Genomic DNA, 13,319 nt, shown 5'->3' on the forward strand with positions numbered 1-13,319 from the left:
AAGTTTTTCGTATGCCCAGCTTTTATGACATTCCATCTGCTGTTTATGCTCTATGACTGCTATATAATAATAATGTGACGTCAGAGGATAGTTGACAATCTTTTCACAAAGCTCGGCAGTTTCTTGAAACACTTGGGAAAGAAAATGGGAGATTTTATTAAAATAAAATTGTTCTTTTATGATTACTCGCTAAGAAATTTTTAATTTCTTCAATTAAATAAATAATTTTTTTCGATTTGTTATGAAAAATATAGTTGTTTAAAAAAGTTGTTTAATAACTTTTAGGAGAGCTATAACGTTCTGAATGCATCTTCAATTTTTACGTCTGTCGTTTTGTCGAGGAAATAGAAAAAGGAGGACATTAAAACCGGACATTCGAGAGGAAAACCGCATCACGATGTGTCCCCCACGTGTTCAATCAGAAAAGACGGGACTGCGATAGGCGATCGTAATTAAATCCGAGATCTAAATGCGATCTCGTGAAACGTTCACCTGTCTCACGCGAGCGCCGTTCTAGCGCATCTTTCCTGATTACTTCCCAATTTATTACACCTTGAATTGCAAATCGAGCGACGCGCATCCGCTCAAGGCAACAGATGCCGGTCGACTTTTTTTCCCCCATTGAATTACATTCTCTCGCATTTCTACTGTTGTTTTCGCGTCTACACTTGGAAACAATAGCCGTTACGCCATTACTTCGTGCGGCTCGTCGTGGCCGTCGAATTTTCGCTAAGAAAGAAATTAACGGGCAAACTATTCCTCGGGGATTTCCCCAGGATAAATGGCTCTATATATTTCCCTCTCAACTTCGTTAATCCATCTGAATATTGGATATTGTTTAAACAAACGCGCACCACAGTCGAAAGCAATTTCGACCCCGCGCAAGCCTTGAATTCACGAGACATTCAACGTCGAAAATCCGGGATGTAATAAAGATAGCGTGATACCCAGCAATTGTGGTCTGAGTTCAAAGGAGGGAGCAGCGTCAGCCAACTGTTCGACCGCGTCGGTCGCTAGCCAATCATCTTCCTAAACAAGACTAACTTCTGCGGATTATTATGCAGCAGTCTCTTCTAATTTTATTCCGGCGCCATTTTTTTGCCACTCTTCTTGAAGTTAGAGAAAATTTTTCACATCTTTTCATAATATTTAGATGGTTATAAAGTAATGATAACAGTGGAAAATTTTGAGTTACATTAAGAGAGGTGAAAAGATTTGAACGTGCAAAAATTCGATAAACTTTGGCTCGTTTGTACATAGAAACGAATTGCATATGAAATATCCTTTTATGGATTATTTATATCACATATTGTCAAAACTTATTTAAAGTTATGAAATGTTATAAAGTTATGAAATATTGACACATGAAGCTATTGCAATTTAATCCATCGTGCGGTGTAAATCATACGGAGTTGTGATTTTGTAGAGATTGCGGGTGATCCATTTGACACATTTAATTGAGTCAGATGCCATTGCATTTCGAAAGTTTTTCACTGTAGAATAGACTAGAAAAATCCGAAAAAATTAACAAAATAGCCGCAAAAAATGAAAAAAATAAGAAAATAAAAAAAATGAAAAATGAAAAAAGTGACAGTTCTTTTATTTTTGGTAAAAATAAATAAACAACATCATATAGTTAGTTCTGTAGAAAATGTTCTTTAAATAAAAAAAAAAAAACATCTCGATATTTTTGTTCATTCTCTTTGCAAAACTATTGAAAAATATGGAGAAAATAGTTTTAAGTTTTTCAAAATAAAATATTTAATTGTCTTAACTCAATTAAAAACACGGTATAAATAGTCTATAAAACAATTTCATATTCAATTTATCCTTATGCCTGTATTGAGTTAAAGTTTATCAAATTTTTGCACATTCAAGTCTTTTTATTTCTTTTAAATCTGAAAACGTTTTTTTGATTTTGCTTGCTCAGTAGAATTTAATAAAAATTATACTAAACATGATCTATCTTTTGTTACATTTGATATTCATACAGTTTAAAAATTTTTCTCGAAACGTTTACTTATTTAAAAGATAATTGATAATAATCAATTTTACAGTTTCCGTTCTTCGTAACGTTACAGAGAGATTCGTAATTAATTCTAAATTATTAAAGAATTTTAGAGGAGCGTAAGGACCGATTAGAAGAGAATAATATACTACAAGATGGCGACACTAAAGTTATTTCTACTTCAGCGATAGAGAATCCGCTATTGTGAGCGCGAGAGAAGCAACGTAGTGGCAATGTGCTTCTTATGCGCAAGTTCCCACTTGGAAAATTTTCCGAAAATTGAACGAAATTACTTTGAGGTGTTACGTTCAAGTGTTATGACTTTTGCCTCATACTCGCTCCGCGCGAACGTGCTGCGAAATGATCCAGATAATACGAGATAACTTTAACGTACCTTTTGTACACACGTGAATCGTTTCAACATTATACGAATCCGGTAAATCGCGGGTTTTGTACGATGCGACCGCAATATTAAGCGCACGCCGCTTAAACCGCTGTGCTCGATTGTTTTCCATTCAGAAGCGGAAAATGGCCTTACGCTTAAACGTATCTGGCCGTGGGCAACGTAGCGTAGAATCCACCAGTAACGACATCGGTGTACAATTATGACGAGCAATCCATGAGTTTATCGAGTTTCAAAGTGCACGAGCGAATTAATCGCATGGATTGGTCCGGCTGGCAGGGATCCCTCTGCCCCCCCCCCCTCCCCCCCGAACTTGGTTGCTTCGTAGAAACTCCAATAACTCACGATCGGAACATTGCCAGTAGCACGCAATTGTACTTGCCGATCCGTAACGCACGCCGAGAAAGCGATACTGATTTTGCGCGTGACCCATTTTGCGCTCGATTTTCAATTCCTCGTGCACGCTTGATTTTTGAACTTGACGCTTTCGGGAGGAGTGGGCGGAAATAACGAAACGAGGACCTTACGTTATTGTAAATAATGTTTTTTTTATTCATAAGTACTATTTCTATTTTATTGTATCATTCAGACATTAAAATAATATAAAGAGTACGTATTACAACAATTAATTTTGACTTTCATCATCTTAAAATCATTATACTTAAAATCATATTTTACATATGGGGATAAAATGGGGGTGGAAATTGACATGTTCTCAAAAAATTTAAGATATAAAGTTCTAATTTACTTAAATAAATATAAACTTTTCAAAATGTTAGAGAGCTTAGCTCAATCAGAAAGACTGATCATTATTTTTACCACGAAAATCAGAAAAAATCGACAAACCTTCAGTCGTCAACTTATTCCCCTTTCTTCTACATGTCATTAAACATAGTTGAAATGTATCACAAGTAATTTTGTCAGAAATTGAGATAGTGTTTTACTAAAAACTCTTTCTTTGCGCGTGTAAAATGTAATTTAATAATATTTATTTTTATCGTTGATTGAAACAAATATTCGATAACATACATAAATAATATGAATCTCGACGATAAAATTTTTGATGAGTAATAAGTTGTTTTTTTATATCTGAAGTTGCGACGCCAGTCGCATGCAGTTTTATGTCGCTTTGTGCACTTCCGAGAAATTTTTCTGCTCTTCACAATGGATCGAAGACGGATATTCCGATATGCACGTATTGATTTGCCTATTGCGAGTATGGGCCAATAACCGGTTTTGTATGTATCCGAGTAAATAGGAAGGTTATATGCGTCCATGGAGAAAGCCCGGGCACATTGCAAGATATTGTCCGCTCGTCTGTTTATTGGACTGACTGATACGTCGCCTGTCATCCCGTGTTATGTCGTCCATTTGATGCGTGTGTTGCACATTGTTCAACATTGCATGTAAACGTCGCTGCTATAGTTCACTATAGTGGATTTAATCAAGCAGGTTAAATTAACTGCCCTTTTGCTCCGCTTTGAAACTGAAGATGAAGATATTTGCCCTTCCTTATAAAACAAAATTTTTACTCGAATCATGAAAAAAAAAAAAAAAATTACTTCTAAACTGCATGCATCGTCAACACACAATTCGCAACTAGGACACAAATCTCATTATCCCTCGCAAAATTGTACGTCACATCTGTCTCGTATTTTACTTTTTCGAGGATTTCCACTTTCATAAATTCGTAAATATCCGTCGAACGAACGACGAAGATATCCGTTTCGCGGAAAATTCCGCGCTTTCGTTTCGGAAAGTGAAGCGTAATCTTCTTCGGCGTTCGTTTTTGCTATCGCGGCGGAGCACCAATGTATACGTTGCCCTCCTGTACGTTGACAGGCGGGCAGAAATTATCAGTTTCCTGTCGAACGAGGCGACACGAGCGCGTTTGTTCCATTCGCAATCGCGATAGTCGATTGGGAAATGCGAACTTCATCTCGTGTGCGTGACATAAAGACGGTACACGCGGCCCGCCATTGTATCGTCGCCGATACGTATTTCGTTGCCACTTCGTTTGTGAAAGGCAGTGCCAACGACAGCCACCGAGGAAGCGAGTTCCCGAGACTCGAGCGGAAATAACGGTCAAAGAATCGGCGACCTCTCGGCGAGCTCTCCTTTCATCGCGCTCTTCTTTCATTTATTCTCTACTCGTAGCGTCCTCTCTTCGACAGGTCACGATAGGGAAGGCAACCCTGCTTGTACCCCTGATTTAAATCACGGATATTAACTTAACGACAATGACCGATCACGCGGGACACTCAATGGTCGAATTGGGCAAACGGTATTGTACAGAAATACGAGGGTGGAATCCTTGATGCTAGCGACAGATTTCTCAATAGGTCGATCCGAATATCGAAGAAAAGAAAGGTCCAGCCGTATTTATTTATAGAAAAACGTATGTACAAAAGATTCGCGTAAAAATAATTAAGTTTAAGAATAATTAACACTGGGGCGATCGTTTTTTTTTACGAGGTTTTTTTTTTTTTTACATTTTCTATCGTTTTCCATGAGTTTATTTTGAAAAATGCAAAATCCGGGCGGTGGTAGTGTTACAAAATTTGAGTATGTTGATTGATGCAAATCTGGTAAAAGATACACTTGTCTTGTTTATTATTATATCACGTTCCCGTCCTACTCGTAATAGCGTAACGTTCATTTCACGCATATAACATACACGCTGCTTGCCCTGTGTTAATGGAATGCCTTTGTCTTTCTGCCTGCGCCTGGCATGGGATTTACTTCGCAAGGATTAAATCGCACGTACCGCGAATGTCCGTCTGTGAAGAGCGAAATCTGAAAGGAGAGGGCAACAGCGTAGTTCCTATGGGGCCCTACGGGAAGAAAAAAAGTCTCCGACAAAAAGTGGCGAAAGGGTTGGGAGGATTAAATTTTCAAACTGTGCAGCCTGGGAGTACCGCGCATTGTGGGCGCCCCCGCGCGCGATCGTTGAATTAAAAACAATGGAAATGTTGAATTCTCGGTAGCGCGGCTCTTGTTACGGCGTTTGTTTTCCATAGCGGAAAATAATAAAAAATGCATTAATCGAACGCTCGCAGCCGTCGGCGATGACACAACGTCGTCGACCAAAAGCGGCAACCAAAAGCGAGGGTGGCTCGAATTATCGGACATCGTTCCCGTTCAATTTCATGTTTTACGCCAGCAAGTTCATATTAAAAGCAAGTGACAAACGTTTAAAAAAAATAATATATATTAGATACATGTGCGATATATAATTTTTTATATCCAGTTCGCAAATAACTTTCGCGTAACTTTGCAAATGTATGATTTTAAAGAAAGAGAAATAGAATTGATATTAAGTACCTCGTCTGAAAAAGTTACATTTGTCTATTATATTGTTACTTGATAATCGTTAAGAAAGTTTAATGCTACTCGGGCGCCAAGTTTTTGTCAAAAATAATATATGTTGTACGATAAAATTATTAAATTCTGACTAGTTAAATTTTTCATAATTTATGATTATAAGGATAATAATTATATTAAATTTTTTTGCCAACTACAAGTTAGTGTTAACTCTTAGTTCGATACATAAATACAAGTATAATAATTATATTATATTCTTGATATTATATTTACTTTATATTATATTCTTGACAAGTTGATATTAATTTCCATAATAAAAGCTTATTATTTTTATAAAATTTTTTTCTTATTTTAATTGGAACTAAAAGTTGACGTCAGTTTTTTATATCAAATTTGTGTAGAAATAATGAAGAATGGTTTATTTATTAATACAGAGATATTTATATAAATAAATAGATTTTTGCGCAAAAAATAGTTAGGGAGTGCGTGAACTTGGCGTCATTTTTTTTATCCTTTTTGAAAGGATAACATTTTTATCCTTTTTGAAAGGATAATTTTATTTGGATATTAGACACGTACGTTGTATATAATTTTATATCCAATTAAAATTTTGCAAATGTATTTCTTACTAGTCCAGTGTTATTTTGAAGAAAGAGAAATGAAAAGTACTAAACGCATAGTTTTTGAAGTACGGAAAACGAACGAAGTAGGAAAGCGGATTTAAGCTCGATAACGATTACGCGACGGTAATTAGACGGCATGGAGAAAAGAATTCCGTCATAACTACGGTAAACATTTTCCCGGCGATAGAGAAGATTCGAAGGGATAAATCAACTGGAGGAAAGTTGGTTAATCTTCATCGTGAACGGTAAAGACTTCACGAATTGTTTTCATACGAAACTTTCGAAGCGGTTTCCGTAGACGTCTGCCAGACTTTACTGGAGGTAGATCTATCGTTATTACGAAATATTCCCACGTTCTTACGGACTCCCGGGGGTAACTTGATTACGACGGAGTCTTACGAAGAATTCATACAATTTCTAGAATGCCGAGGCTTGATCAATCATTTCCCTCCCGCGGAGAGAGAATGCAATGATAATATTAATCTTCCTAGGGCGAACGACGAGTCACGTAATTCGCTTGCATCACGTATCCTTGCAAAAATTATGATATATGTACACGTATGCATAAATGTTGTGTTGGCAATGGATTTTAAGCACAATTGAGCACTTTTAATTGCTCCTTCTTTCTTATTCTGACTGAGGTTTCTGGCAAAGGGGCCACAGTCTCCTAACGTATTCCTCTCGAACGCGCTCTTAGATTGCCGGTGCGTTTCTCGTTGCGTTTCTACCATACGTTCGCAATTAGGAAGTGTCCTGAGAGATAACAGAGACTATAGCTGGATGGACTCAAAGGAGCCTTTAACGTTTCATAAGTATATGCGACTTTGGCCCAGGACATCCCTCTCCCCCCTCCTTTCTCTTTCTGTCTTCGTCTCTCCTGTATGTTCGAGTAATCCTCTCTCCCCAGGTTATTCCCTTGAAGTGCGAAGCTACGTTAGATCATAATTAGCATACACGAGCCGTCGTACAAAAGCAGCTTACATAACGAATACAGTGTCGCGGAGTCGTCGCTTCCGCAAACTCATTTTGCGCGATGTAATTTCCATAATGAACGTTTGGCCGGCAAGTTACGGTAAAATCTGCGAATGCAGATTTATTAAAGTTTATTAAAGTTCGCGAGCGGAAATGATTCTGCGAACAAAAGTCCGGAAAAATATGTATCTCGGGATACTGTAATAAAATGGCTTCGTTCGCTTTGTACGATGTTGGCGCCAAACTTGTTCGCGAGTCAATAGAAGAGCGTCCCGTTATGAACGTTATTGTCTTTTTTGACTGCCGCCAGCAAAGATCGCGCTTGCGCGCTCCAATCGAAAGTCTAGCAGAATCGCAATTCTATATAGATGTCTATAGTTCCAGGCTGGGAGTGTAGACTTGAGCATCAGCAAGGCATGAAAAATTACATTTTCAACAAAAATTTAGAATACAATTGAATGAATACAATCGAATTTTGTGTCATCTCGTTATCGCGAAATGTTAGTCCTTTCTTCCGTTAGCTGTGTCTATCTTTTGTAAATAAAGTCTTTTTTTTTTTAATTTCGTTTCTAAATTTTATCCGGAAAGAATATTGATGTGAAATATATGTCAAACATTGGATAAGCATTGATACGAGAGAGAGAGAGAGAGAGAGAGAGAGAGAGAGAGAGAGAGAGAGAAATAGTTTACGACTTGTTTCTTTGATATTACGGAATATAATCTCGATATGTTTGAGCAACAGTAGATTGCGTACAATGTAAAAGTTACAATAGAATCTGCGATATCGCTTTAAGTGGAATGAGTCGATCGCAGTCGAGAAACTAACAAACAGAACAAGCTAAATGTCTGTCGGCGAAGCACTCCAGCTTTCAAATGCTGCGTTTGGTATTTACAACTTGTTACTTGCAATCATGGGATCGGAATCGATTGATTAATCACGCACAACAAATCGCTTCCGACAATGACAAGATAAAACGCGTAGTACACTAGATCTTCCTCTCCATCACGAAGTTTTTTCGAAGAAACTTACGTAAAAAGTACAAGGAAAAGAAGGAAGGGAGAGGAAAGGCGTTCGATTTGAATGCGTCTAATCAAAGTTAAGGCAGAAATAGCGGGGAAAACTATTCGGCCCCGAATCTCTCCCCTAAGATAGAGCGAAGTGCACTTTACCGAGAATCTGACACTTTTCTCCGCGAATACTTTTCCAAGATCTCAAATTATACCCGATAAGAGGCACTCGCGACTAATGAAAAAATTGCTTCCAGATTGCGAATCGTTGAATCATGACGATTATCGTTTTCGCGATATAATTTTCGCCGTTCGCGAAGCTGCACTTGGAAATTTCACTGCAGGGAAATCAAAACTTGAAAATGAGACTCTTCTAACGAGTAGATTAAAAATTGTCGTAGTACGTAGTCGCGATATCGTGCATACCACAGTCATCGAGGCATATTCGATAATCAAAACAATTCGTTCTACATAATCCCTCTTTTTGTCGTCATAATTAACATCAGATATATCGGCTTTGTTATTGCGTTATCCATACCGCAGCTCTGATCGTTCTACGACGACTCTCGATGGTGACGGCTGTTTGTTATTAATTACCACGAGTAGTCGCGTGTCCCACGATGAAATATTCCAGTCTAGGCGAAAGTGGTTCATGACCGACGGTGGTTCACGATGATATCGTTATATTATTTTACGCGCTCGTAAAGGCAGAAATGGAGTGACGGAGGAGAAAACGCAGCCGGAGTAGTAGGGAGGATGACGGGGGTAACCAGAAAGCATGGATATTGCAAATTTGCGAGCCGCATTACCGGAGAGAAAGCATTTACTGCTGCGTGGGGAGAAGACGCGAGGGAGGAGGGGGGGGGGGGAGGGGGTTGAGGCACGAAGCGTGATACCATCCACCGATGTCTGTTCGGAGGACATAAAGCTTAACGCGTTAATAAAGGCCGGCAATGCCGAGTCGTTAGCCTTCTCGTGATTGGAAGATACGCGTTGCGTTCAGACGCATCGCAGTTACCTAGGCTGCATGTATTTTTTTTTTTACAGGGAAAAGTACCGCTGTTAAAAAAAAAAAATTGAATATTGCACATATTCGTTCTCGTTCGCGTTTTACGCAACAAGTATTTGCGTTTTTGCTCCATGTCTGCCTGAGAGGAACGAGTCGAGAGAAAAACAATGCTAATGTTATTTAAATATTCCACACTGAAGGCGTGAAAGAGATGTGTCGCATAAATAAGAAAAATTAAAGAAGATTGATCGTTGAGCGTTGAGAAAACACTATCGGCTTTTTGAGTATCAATATTGCGAAAGTTTGGTTGAATAGGTTTAAACAAAAGCCTATTTGAAAACGGGGGGCAACAAACGGGCGCGATGATAAAGACGTTTTACGATCACAGCACGAGCTTGGGAAACAATTTTTCAATGGAAGGCCGACGAAAAAAAAGAAGGAGAGAAAGAGAGAGAAAGAGAGAGAGAGAAAGAGAGAAAGGCTGACACCCCACCGCGCGGTGCTTTAACGAGAAAAATACCTGCAGTCGTCGAGCAATTTTATTTACAATGGTTAAACCAAATCTTGAAGAATGTAAGCGGCGGACTCGTAAATCGCACCGCGGAATCTATTGTGCTTTGACTTAGAAAAATAAACCCCATTACATCACCGTCGTGTATTTCAACACACAGACACGCGACTGTATAACTCGGATGGAAAGCAAGGTAACGGCTGTTTTGCATTCTCCATCACGCGCTTCGCGCATTCAGAGCACGATGAAAAAGCATATTTTTCGAATACAATGCGTTAAAAACTACCAATTAGTCAGTCGGTCCTTCGTCTGGCGTTTCCTTGAGAGATGTTAACGGCGAAATATCAGCAGGAAGTTGCGCTTGGAAAACAAGCGAACAAATACAATCACCGCAAAAGACATCGCGTGAAAGCCCCGGGTGAGACGGTAAGTGAATGTAAATACCGGCACAGCTTAAGCCGAGGATGTCCCAGGAAACGGAAATATTTGCGGATGGTTTGGTGCCGCGAAAGTTCGGTATTCATTTAAATGGCGATACCTACAAGTCCTCGATTCCGTAATCAGCTTACTGATTTTCCTACGTATTACTTTTGTTGACTAGTTTGAAATATTTATCGTGAAAATGCGTTGTTAATAGCAATCTCTCTCTCTCTCTCTCTCTCTCTCTCTCTCTCTCTCTCATACAAATATTAGAATTAATATCAGATAGTATTAACTATTAGCAAGATATATGATTAAGATGCGATAATTCACGTCTAACTTTGTATAAGAATTTTTTGCAGTTTTGTGTAAAATTGCTTTATATAAAAGAGTAATACTGGCCTTAAAATAATAATACATTAATGATAAAGTAGAAAATAGAAAAACTTTGACCTCCTTACAAAGAAAACACTCTTTTCTCGTAATATATAACGTAGAAGATAGTATACACAGATAAAAATTAATTCGTTTCTAGATATAACAATGAAAGGTCTAACGAATATTATTTAACAATCTTCTATTATAATTTGCCCTGAAAAAATTAAGTTTTCATTGGCTCGCCGCAAAAATTTATAGCGCCCTTATATATTTTTCCACCCGAGAACAAAAGAAACACAATGATACTTTATAACTTTGTAAACGTATAAGTGGTTTAAATTGCTTTTCGATTGTCGTATAAGCTCATTGATCCGATTATATGAGGTAAGTCGTAAAATTTATTGGTTATCGGTTCGTGAAACCAATAGTTATCGATTCGATGTAAGGGAGTATTTCCGCGATCGTCTCCGTACTTCTGTGCTAATTCTATATAGAAAGATCGTGTAGAATAACAGAATCGGATGATGGTGTTAACTGTGTAACAAGAGAAACTCCGACAAGAACGTGAATTCGCCTCGATTGTTATTTATCGACGACGGCGATATTCGATTAATAGAAGGGCGCGCGTGAGCGTTACGCGGGAGAGGTGCGGGGAGGGGGTGGGAGGGAGGGGGGGGGGAGATTTTATCGACGCGAGTTCGGATTTGTTTTGTATCTGTTGTAAATGCGTGCTCCCGAACTTGTCTACCTCTCACCTCGAATGATGAGTAATTACATTACCGCGGGGGAGAAAAGTACAACGCTCTTTGAAGAGAAGACGATCCTCGAGCAAGCAAGCAGGTATAGTCGTTACTCTTTAGGATCATTTGTTCAACCGTTGCGTTAAGGGTCAGGGCTAGAAATGATAAACGACTCGTTCTCTTACCCACCTTTCCCGCCATCGGATTTTCGCCCCGTGTGTTTCTCCTCTGAGATCATCTCCGACGGGAATGTAGCTGGCGCGCCGGAGGAGGAAAAAGGAAAGAAGAGAGAGAAATATGACGGATCCCTTCGTTCACCTTCGTCTTAATGTAGGCGAAATTTAAAGAGGCAGCTTCTCGCCTCTCGGCGAGGGGTGGTTTAAAGGGGAAAATTCGCGACCCTGATCGCGATGATGACGACGACGACGACGACGGCGCATCGCGACGGGAAAAAACGCGAAAGGAGGCACGCGACGACGTGCCGCCCTCGAGACGATTTAAATCAATTTCGGCCCGCGCCGCGCGGTAGATAAATTCCCGGCCTGACGTTTAAGCGATCGCGAAAGTTTTTCGTAGCAAGCCGTACGTGCGATATGGCCTGGTATAAAAGTTTGCTCCTCAAACGATCCGGTCGGCAAACTTCTTTCCGCGCTCGGTACTTCGGGTATATAACGGGGCGTGATTAAATCGCGTATGCCGCACCGCGAATGATGTATGCGAATCGCCCGCGTTTCGCGCTTGACGTACGTGCGTTCGATTATCGTTCGGAGTAATTACTTATGCAAACTCGACGGAGTGAACTCCTCGACACGTCGACGCCGTATCTCTCGCCGAATTTATCTCCGCGCGTCGCGCGACGAAAACGGCAGCGAACGATAAACGCGCGAGCGAAAAACTTGAGAGAAGGGGCGGGGGAGGGAGGGGGGCGCCGTTATCGAATTCAAGTCCGCGCGGATAATTTTGTGGTAATGAAAAGCCCTATCTCTCTCTGGAAGAAGAAGGCAGAGCTTAGCTCAACATCGGTATCAACCAATCCCAGGTGTTCCATTGGCGCTCCGCCAGAATTTAAGCTCGGCTTAAATTTCGCGCAGTCGCTACGCTAACTGGGGCAGATTCAGATTAGAATTAACTAATTGTTGCGTACACCTTCGTAATTAGGCAGGATTCCCGCATGCTCCCCGCATACTAATATTTGATAGAAACCTAATCGCGAGGTATCGCGTGGGAGAGGAAGTTAAATCTATTTCGTGTACACGTAATCGCGTCGTTTTGCGATCGGTAATATTCCAGAACGAACGGCAGTTTGCTTTATATTTTTTTCTTTCATTTTTTTTTTGTCGTTTTCGATAGTAAAACTATGTCGAAATAAACTTACCGATTACATTTAAATGGACTAGATGACTCATGTGGGGCGTCGTGGAGACCTGGCACTCGTAAATACCGCTGTCCCGATGTTGCGGATATTTTATTTGGAGCGTCCAGTCGTCCGAATGGGCGTTGTGGATCGCTCGAAATCGCTGGTCGTTCGTGTACGTGTAACGGCCAATCGTGAGCAAATGGACGTCCCTGTGCCGTACCCACGATACTTGTAGCGTCATCTGCAAGGGAAAAAGATCGGAGTTAGAACACGCGGGCAAATAAAAGGGAAGAGAGAAAAAAATCGGCAAAACTGCAAATGAGAGATCGCAAATGATCTCGCACTGCTTGGGCTCAGTCCGGAATCTTTTGTGTGTCTGGTTACCCATTATGTCGGGACATGTAATTAGTGGCTCGTTTGTGTCTGGCGTGCCGGTAATTAGCAAAATATCGGTCAGGACTTTTAATCACGCTCCCGACCAAAAGTTCTCCGACGCGTTGCTGGTACGATTTATCAAGCGAGCAAGTTTTCTTGCCTGATAAGCGTGCACGTAATCGAGATACGAA

The 13,319-nt window shown here is 40.0% G+C and overlaps 1 protein-coding gene across 3 annotated transcripts in view; it reads right to left on the reverse strand.

Annotated features, from left to right (window-relative positions):
* Positions 1 to 13,319, reverse strand: part of LOC105429716 (neurotrimin) — a 329,452-nt gene that overhangs the window by 77,389 nt on the left and 238,744 nt on the right. For all 3 annotated transcript variants that reach the window (XM_089085563.1, XM_089085562.1, XM_089085564.1), the window contains one exon: positions 12,772 to 12,994. In XM_089085563.1, coding sequence (XP_088941689.1) covers positions 12,772 to 12,994 — 223 coding nt within the window. The remainder of the gene's footprint in view (positions 1 to 12,771; positions 12,995 to 13,319) is intronic.

Source organism: Pogonomyrmex barbatus, unplaced genomic scaffold, assembly GCF_055798465.1.
Source record: "Pogonomyrmex barbatus isolate J1 unplaced genomic scaffold, ASM5579846v1 scaffold10, whole genome shotgun sequence".
NCBI lineage: Eukaryota > Metazoa > Arthropoda > Insecta > Hymenoptera > Formicidae > Pogonomyrmex > Pogonomyrmex barbatus.